The sequence below is a fragment of the Oratosquilla oratoria genome, chromosome 39 (genome assembly GCF_046742065.1).
Source record: "Oratosquilla oratoria isolate Oo_2021 chromosome 39, ASM4674206v1, whole genome shotgun sequence".
Taxonomy (NCBI): Eukaryota; Metazoa; Arthropoda; class Malacostraca; order Stomatopoda; family Squillidae; genus Oratosquilla; species Oratosquilla oratoria.
The window spans coordinates 18,140,686-18,150,759 of record NC_134815.1 but is presented as its reverse complement, the minus strand read 5'-3'; the positions used below and the strand labels follow the sequence as shown (position 1 = coordinate 18,150,759).

Below are 10,074 nucleotides of genomic sequence, written 5' to 3'. Positions count from 1 at the left end.
AGCCCCATAGTGGCTGGCAACAGTCCTTGAGCCCTCCTACAGATCTCTGGAAATAAATTTTGGACTGCTGTCTGTGTTGTATTTGTGTAGGACTGTTTCTTTGTCACCATCTGAAAGTGATAAGGAAGGAAGAACAGTTGCTTATTGTTAGCTCTCCATGCTTGAAAAAGTGCAAGAAATACAGATGGTAGTTTGGAGACTGAGTATCAGCCCCTTAAGGCTGCGCCTCCTGACAGAGATGAGAAAGTTGATATATATATGTTTTTTTTTAATAAGCAACTTTTCTGTCCACCTTGCAAGACCACCCCATGTAGGTAGCCATCACTGATCCCTCCCCTTACCTACTGCTGTAATCTGGTGACACAGAAACAGCCCCACCTTAATATAACAGACAGATTTTTTTTTTTTTTTTCAAAAGCAATCTATGGGAAGGGTTTAGGACTATTGCCAGCCACTGTGGGTTTCCAGTCAGTGAAACTCAAGATAACAATTATTATTTCAGGAGTCACAACTGATAATATGGAATCCAATTCTGCCTTGAGTTTGACCATCAACTGAATAAAATCATTCAGCATCTGCCAAAACAAAATCTGTGAACACCATAATTAGGTAATGAGGTTCGAGTCTTTCAACATGATGATATACTTTGTTCTTGGACTGGGTCTCACCATACAACAGCATTCATTCTATGAATGTGCTAAGGAACCAATGAGACCTTGGTTATTTGACACCCTAGTCCTTAGTCCATTCCTTGGCACAGAAATTGTATAGCAATAGCCAATACAAATTCTGAAAATATATATCCCTCTCATGAAAGGGTTGAGCCCAATTAACATGTGCTGTGTCATTATTATGCTTTACATAAAAGAAAAAAAAAAGAGGAAATACATATATATATATATATATATATATATATATATACACACACATCTTCATCTATATATATAGAAGGCTACAATGGTTCCTCTTTATAAAGGCCTTTTTGAAGCATGGAAATTTAAATTAGTATGCCCTTACTACAAACCTGCCTACTGGCAGCTTTGAACCATCTCTACTCATGACCTTTTGCCCAAAGAAGTGACATTTTAAGCCACAAGGCCAGTGAGCATCTCCATATAATGATGATGATTATAATAATGATTATAATAATGACAACAATATATATTTAGTTTAATGTTATGAACTCCCACCTCTCAGAGGGGGCTAGGACGGCACCTCTTCATGGAGCACTTCTTGAATCAAGGAAATTAATAATGCATAGCCTTCCTATAAACTCATCTACTGCCAGAAAGAAACTACCTCCACTCCCCACCTCTGCTACAAGTAGCAATGCTCTAATCCCATATGGTAAGAAGGGGGAAAAAAGTAATAGAGTAAAATAGATAATAATAATAATGATCATAGTAAAATAATAACAATACATGCATACATATACCAAAAGGCTTTTTCACATCCAAAATCCATTCAGTGTCCCTCCTGTCTTAGCTCTTTGTGGATTAAAGGTTATCCCTATTCCCACCACGCTGAGCAAAACTAAGCACCTCCACAGCAAGGACCAACTGTTACAACAATTTTACCCCCACCATTTCATTTCATGACAATTGAGAGGCCAGACAAGAAAAAATCCTTTTGAGCCATATCATTTCCTCATCCAATTACAACCACTCTCCATTCACTCATACCCAAAGTACTTTTTCTTCCTTGCATGACAGACATTCCTGTTGCATCAAATGCTCCCTTCACCCTGTCAGTCCATCTCATTCTTGGTCTTCCCCCTAAATTCACACCATACACATCTACTTTCCACACTATTTTTGCTAGTCTTTCTTCACTCACACTTTCCATATCCCTATACTCATAGACCCCACCATACTTTTTGAACACTTCATCTCAAACATGTTTATGTTATTCTTTTTTGCCTTCTTCAAATTCCAAGTCTTGGCTTCATACAATGCTATGGGCACAACCACTCCCTTGTTTAGTCTTCTCTTTGCACCCGCCCTTCCCCTACCTATTTCTCATGACAATTTTCATTTCCACCAGACATCTACATGCTTACTTTACTGCACAGTTCATCTCGAATCCTATTACTCAGTTCCTTGCTACATGTGACCCCAAATAACTTAAAGCTTTCCATTTGCTCCAGCTTCTCACACTGAAGCTTACCATCATCATATCTTGTACATCTCATAAATTTACTTTTGCACACATTTACTTTTAGCCTCCTTCTCTAAAAGACTCTTCTAAACTCCTCCATTAACTGCTTAAGTGACACTGTTTACTCTCTACCATTGATCTATGAAGCAACCAATGGTCAGAATAATTGGTGAACCTCTCCCAGCATTAAAACCTTATACTACATTCTCCTAGACTCATTCTTTCTGAACAGCAACACAAAATCTCTTCACTATGTACCATATGGGTTGAACACATGGCTGTGGCTGGTGTATTTGTGGCTGCAGTTCTCCAAAGAAACAAACTGACAAAGTAATCACTTGCAACTTTCTTCTAACATACATACATATACCAAGGCTTTTTCCCCCTTACAAGGGAGGTAGCCAAAAAGGAAAAGGCATAAAATCATTCCCACCCATTCCATCCCTGAATACACTCCACACCCCTCCACCCTCCCTCCCATCTTGGCACCTCCTGGATGACGGGTCATCCCTGCACCTTGTCCACTGCCCTGGGTCAGAAGCAGTGTCGCAAGACACAGCACATCCACAGCAAGGCCGCTTCATTAAATCAGTGACCCCCCTCTCCGTCCCCCCATGCATAAAAGGTGAAGACAGGGAGAAATCTCTTCGGGCTGCGTCAAATTTTGCTCACACATACTACCTCACCCCCCATCCCCCTGCCCATTCCACCTTATGCATCACATCATCATCCATATACAACCATTCTCCATTCACCCCTGTCTTCTGTCCTCTCCCGTCCTTCCTCAACAGACATTCCCCTCTTCCCCAAAGCCCCCTTCACCCCATCCAACCTCATCCTAGGACGTCCCCTCATGTTCACTCCCTCCACATCTGCCTTCCATATCTCTTTTACTAGTCTTTCTTTACTCATTCTTTCCATGTGTCCAAACCATCCTAATACTCTTTCATCAACCCTATCTCCCAACTCCCTTCCCACCCCCGTTCTCCTCCTCACCTCCTCATTTCTCACTCTATCTAGCCTAGTAACCCCCATCATACTTCTCAGACACCTCATCTCAAACACATTCAAACTCCTTCTCTCTTCCTCTCTTATGTTCCATGTTTCTTCTAACATACCTTTCCAAAATCAATCACCAACTGCTTCAGTCTCTCCTCTCAATTAGCCATAAACACAGTCATCCACAAATAACATAAGGTTTACTTCCCATGTTCTTCCATGCTCAACCACCATTTCAAAATCTCTGCCTAGTAATCTTCCACTTACCTCCCTTACCATCCCATCTCTCCTGTATCACGTATTGACGCATAGGTTTTATACAATCACTTAGGTAATTAATACACAGTTTGATGCAAGAGCCTTCAACCTTTCCTGCTTATATTGTTGGATCACACAAGCATGGCTGGCTAAACATAACAAAGAAGCTGTACCAGCAGCATGCTATTCAGACATCTACAGTGGCCTTCCACTAGCACTGCACAGCACATTCATGCAAAAGCACATTCACACTCAAGTCACAAGGCAAGCATTCCAAAGCAGACCACCTGAAACTTCCTTCATCAAACCCCTCCCCCACATAAAAATCCACAAGAGAAGTGGGAACCACAATCACATGACTGCATTCAGGTCATCATGCAGCTTAAGACAACACCAACACAGAACAGGCCTGGCCTCAGAAACAAACTGTCCCAGGTGCACCAAGGACACAAAAGACACAGACCCATGAGCTGCCAGTTACCTGGAAGCCAGGTCTCCTGCAAGAGACACCTGGGGTGATGGACTTTTTGCTCGTCTTATTCACTCATTCTTTCCATATGCCCAAACCATCCCAGCAATTTTTGATCAACCCTACCTGTAAACTCTCTTTTCACCTCCACTCTCTGCCTTACTACATATCTCACTCTATCCATCCTCATAATATCCACTATACTTTTTAAACACTTAATCTAAAAATTATTTATGCTATTCCTTTCTGCCTCCTTTAAATTCCAGTCTCTGCTTCACATAGTACCATGGGCACAACCACTAGCCCATACACTATAATTCACCTCCACCCCCATTCCTCCATTCCTTGCTACATGTAATCTCAATTACTTCAAATTCTCCACTTCTTCCAGCTTCTCGCCCTTTAAACCTCCAACCCATTTTTACCCTTATGCCTTGTACATCTCATCACCTTATTTTAACCCATAATTGTTTTCAGCTTCATCTCATATACTCTCCCACACTCCTCTACTAAGTCCCTCATTTTATCATATAATTCAATTAAGTGCAATATCATCTACAAACAACAACTGGCTCACTTCCCACTTTCTTCCATTTTCTCTTATTTGCTCCGAACCCAATAATGGGTACCTACATGTGGTCCTGAAAAATAGACAGTAAAGGTATTCATTTTCAAAATATGTCAATCCCATCTCTTCCATTAGGAGCCACATGGTGAGCTAACAACTGGCAAATATTCTCTTCTCCCTACCACTTTCAGCTGGCAACACAGAAACAGTTCCACACTGATACAAAAGGTTTGTTCCCAGAGAGACCTGTGAGAGATTCTGAGGACCACTGCCAGCCACTGGAGCTGCAGGTTTTCCATTTTGTAAAACACAGGACAACTGATCATTTCGAGCACCTCTTTCACCACCACAACCACATATACACTGAACAGCCATAGTTACATTGCACAACCCTTGTGGAGTCTTACAATCACCTCGTACCACTTACTCTATCCATTCATAATACTCACAGTACAAAAACATTCTTTCCCCCTTATATATGAGGGGGGGCACTTCAAAACACTTCTTATTCCTCCCATTTTGGCTCACTGTCACTTGCCCAGTGCTTGGGTCTTAGGCAATGCAACAAGACACAGCACCTCCATACCAGGGGCTAACAGGTGAACCTGGTTTACTCTCATTGCTTCACTGCAGAGCTCTAATACTCAAGTACTTTTTTTTTACCTTCAACAGACCTCCCCTTATCCCTCACAAATTACTCACTACAAAATATTTATCCACACACCCTCTTCCTTTCCTAAATCCACATTGTTCTTCCCTAATTGCTCCCTTTGTTTCCTTTCTAATCCTCTCAACACCCTCCCATATGCCTTACCAGCTACATTTAACTGACTACTCACATTATATCTATTCTCCTCTTAGCCTCCCTTACCTTACAATTTGCCTCCAATCTCTTCCTTTCATACTTCCCTAATTCTAATTTATAACCCATCTTCATATATATTTTTTTCTTTTCTTTTGGTACCACTACCTTCACTTCATCCCACCATTCAATGCCTCTCCTGTTTCTTCCCATCTTTCTCATTCCTCATGCCTACTTTCTATACTTCTTTAAGCTTTGCCTGGTATTCTTTCTCCTTTTCCTTTTCACTTACTTTGATCATTTTCAGCCCTTCTTTACATTCTTTTTTATCCTTTCCACTTTACCCCCACTCCCAATCACCCTTCTACCAGATAATGATCTGACCATCCATTGCCCTCTCTCCTAAATACATTAATGTCCAGAAATTTTCCAAATCTCCTTCTGGGTACCACTACATAGTCCATTAATATCTTCTCAACTATCCTCCTACCCACCACCCTGGCCCACATACAATGAGTTTGTCTCTCTCCTTAAACTTTGCTATCATATTTTCCTTTCAATACACATCTCAATAAATCTCTGCCCCATACCTCCCTACTACTCCATTTACTAGCTTGTCTCTTACTCTAGCACCGAGATCCCAAACACCATTACATTTACATTTCTTCCAAAACTTTCTTCATTCTTATCTAAATCAATGCAAAATACTCCCCCCCTCATCTTCACTTTCTCATTACCAGGGGCATATACTCAAAGAAATCCAAATCTACCATCCCACTTTTTTCACCTACATTATCCTTAAAGACCCTCTACTCTCCCATGCATATACTTATCTTATTACTTACCAATAGTGCCATTCCTTTCCTCCGTCTCCCCTTTGCCTCTCCTGAAACCCTATCCACAATGATCCCAAACTCCAACTCACCCTTTCCTTTCAGTTTCATTTCATTCAATGCTGACACATCCATCTTTCTTCTCACAAATAAATATTTTGATAGACAATATATACCAATCTCTTCCCTTTTACTGTTATATGTATTGCACCCCCACACATTACTAGGGTTCTGGTTGGAGTCCTCTTAGGCCCTCATATGCCTTGATGCTTTGTAGGAGAAAACTATGGAGTGGGGAATCCCTAGTCTCCTCACTCTGTGTCCTATTCAGTTACTTTCTATGACATGCATGGGAACATAGTGACAATCACCACCCCCCCCCAACACACACACACAGACACACCACATATGGATGAAAGAGGTGGTAATACATAGTTTAAAAGGGACAGCATATAGAAGGAACAACAGTAGCACTAAAGCATATCACCATTCCTCTATGGGTAGAACTACAACACAAATGAATGAAGGCTCTGGTCCATCAAGTCTCTAAAATATTGATTGCATGTCACTATGCAGTCAATACCCCAGTGCAAAGCAACAATTATTATTATCACATTCCACATGATGTCTACCTCATCCAGTTACCTTTACAGCTTCAATTTCTTTCTGTACTACTTGTAACTCCTGTCAGTCTTGCATTTCCTACTACTACTACTGAAGCCTCCCTGTTCTACTCTATATTTGGCAACTCCTTGAAATACTCTGCTCATCTTCCTCTTACAGCCTTCTCTTTCATTAACAAATCCCCATCTGCTCCCTTTATCGTTTACTTCTCCATCTTTCCGACTTACTCTCTTCCCTTATTTCTCCACCTTATATACATTCTCAATGCCCTTCCACAACTCTAACACATTTGCAACCAGAACTCTTCCACTCACTTTGGACCCCACTACGTAACCCATTAATACTTTCTCAACTACCCTCACACCAACTACTTTGAAGTAACTTTCCTGTAAAAGTGTAAGTATAAAGAAAATAATAATATATACTGAGAAACTGTACATGCAACAAATGTAAAGCAATCACTTAGGAAAATCTTGAAATAAGGCAGAACAGTTAAGTTTGGATGCATACTTACAATAAGAATTGTTCACATATAGATTTTCAAATTTCTGTCATTGTGAAATATAGCACACAGGAGAAAAATAAATAAATCTATGAAATCTAATTGAAATACAGACATTCATGACAGAATGGAGATAAAAACAGCACATGAGAACTGGTCTTAACCCTTCAAACAAAGTTGCATATTTTATACATTTTGTTGTTCATACCTGACAATGTGAGTGGCAGACCATCGACTACAGGGGTGTGTTGGGATTTAATTCATCAACACCTTCACTATAGTGACATTTCCTTATACTGAATAAAATTGTTTGGCATCAGCCAGGAATACAAACAGAAGAGTGCATCATAACAGCAAAGCAGTTTGTAAATACACTTCTAACCTCTCTGCTGTAAAGATGTTCCTTGATCTGTATAAAATTGGATGGCATTACCAGAATAAAATGTAGAATACGTCACTGTTGCAAACAAATTTCAAACCCAGACCCCTGCACTCCAAAATCTACCCCATCAGCTGAATAAGATCACCTGCCACCACCTATGGCAAGATTTATCAAGCAATACCAACATGTTGACAGAAATTGAGTAAGTGCTGCAGCTTTTGGGAGAGCTGTTTAGGATCCAGACGATGGTCAATTGGAAGGCAGTAAGGCAAGGCAGTCTGGTTTAGATACATGGTCTGGGACTTAGGTCTCCTTTACACATGGCAAGTACAGTGGTAAATGAAGTCTGCAATTAACTTGCTATAAGTTACTACACACATATACCAAAGGCCCTTTCCCACTTGTAAGGAGGGTGGTTGAGTTAAAGCATACACCCACCTCATACACAACTGAAACCCATACCCTTCCCATCTCAGCACCTCATGGATGAAGGCTCCCTGTCAAGTTACTATGTGTAAATATAAATACATTTTTTTTTTAATACTTGCCTTTGGAGGAATGCAAGCAAAATATTTGCACACCTGACTTGTCCCTCTATCTGCCCTGTGTACAAGAGTCCTTATGACTGATTGACTTTGGGTAAAGCAACATTTACATGATATATTACATGGTTCATATAGACATTTCATAGCAAAGAAACATGTTAACAGCAGCAGAAGTAGTATAATTTCTCAAAATGGGCTTGTTTAGGAATGTCAAAAGAATGAGCGAGGTCTGAGGTTCCGTAAGCCTGTCGATTCTTTCTACTGCATTAATTTGGCAGAGTGTTCAATTTCAGATTGGGAGCTCATAGGTTGGAACAGAATTTGACACTAAAACTTTTCTTTTAGCTTAACTCAAACTGATAATCGGAAAAATTAGGCTTAGAGTGCACTTAATTGCAAACTAAGAGATTATGTGTTGAATAAAATGAAAGAAAACTTGATGAACAAATGCAAATGGAGTATGAATGAAAACCTCAACATACAGATGTCACAGTGGAAGCTCTGGATACTAAATTCTGCTAAGCCAGACATGATTTTTGGAAACAGGTTGGCTAGTCAAGCTTACGAACTCAAATCTATTAAAGACGAAAAAAAAAAAAAAAAAAAAAAAAATATTGTTTCCAAATTAAAAACAAAAATGAAACATTCCAGCACAAATATTGAGATGGGTGGGCAGATGGATGTCTCACCAGCACCTATGTTATCTCCAATCATCAAGGAATCTTCCATATCAAAAGAATATAAAATCAAAGCATCTAGGGTTATGGGCCTAAGTTATTAATACAGTAACTCTGGCTAACAATTCATATTCTGTGAGTGATAAAGATAATTCCTTGAGACTTGTTAGTGACATCATGGAGATATTCTGTGATCATCACTACTGCCACAAAAAAAATTTTTGGTCTAGACCAAAGAGGAAATAAGACAAAATAATAACTACATCTCTAGGAGCTCTCTTGGAATCCTCTAGGTTGCCACAACTGCCTAAGTACAACCTGCAACACTGGGAAAGGTGCAATTTGAAACTGACATCACAGCCAAGTAGGGGGAGGTCACTTTAATTACAGACAACAATATTTACATCTAAAAGTAATGGAAATGACAAAGTAAGAAGAAGAAGTAGCCTTAATATTAACGATATCAATTAAGCACGTGGTCCGTTGTTCCAAATAGCAACATCTGAACACAGGAGATTTAGATAATTTTTGGCTGATATCCTCATGTGTAGGAGAATCTACATTAGTGGAGAAACAGTGTCCTTTCTTCCTTTCATACCCCCAACTTATTTTAAGACGAGCGTAGCACTGCAGCTGCAGCAATAAACCAAACAACTTGTCATGGCTACGACTAACTAGAAAAAAGCTTCATCTGTTCCAGCTGAAGTTCCAAGGCAATTCTTTCTTCCATAACCTAAAACAAAAATAATAATAATTATAATTTTTCTATTTTTAAACATACATAAACATGCATATAGCACAAGGCCTTTTTCCCTGTATGTAGGGGTGGCCAAGTCAAAGTATGTACCTACCCTTCACCCATCCCATAACCATCCATAAACCTTTACTGTCCCTTCCATTTTAGCTCCTTGTGAATGATGGATCATCTACATCTCCCAGGCCACTGCTTGGGTCAGAGGTAATACAATAAGACACAATACTCTCATAGCAGGACCTGACAGCTGAAGCTGGTTTATCCCCACTGGCTCATTAAATGGTGACACCACCTCTCCCTCATCCACTCAAGAATTTACAGAGCAGACAAGAAGAAATACTTTTGGGATGTGTTATTTCCTCATTCATTCACAACAAGTCTCACCTCTATTTCTTGTTCTCTTCCTTCCCAGCTCAATAGACACTGCTCTTGCACCCTTATGCCCCCTTTCAACTCACAGAACCACTTCAGTCTTGGTCTCCTTGACAAGTACACTCTGTCTAC

The 10,074-nt window shown here is 39.9% G+C and overlaps 1 protein-coding gene across 6 annotated transcripts in view; it reads right to left on the bottom strand.

Moving 5' to 3' along the window:
• Positions 1-4,790: 4,790 nt before the first annotated feature.
• The window catches only part of Reps (RALBP1 associated Eps domain containing), a 145,944-nt gene continuing 140,660 nt past the window's right edge, over positions 4,791-10,074 (bottom strand). For all 6 annotated transcript variants that reach the window (XM_076176616.1, XM_076176617.1, XM_076176620.1 and 3 more), the window contains one exon: positions 4,791-9,549. In XM_076176616.1, coding sequence (XP_076032731.1) covers positions 9,487-9,549 — 63 coding nt within the window. In that variant the 3' untranslated portion in view covers positions 4,791-9,486. The remainder of the gene's footprint in view (positions 9,550-10,074) is intronic.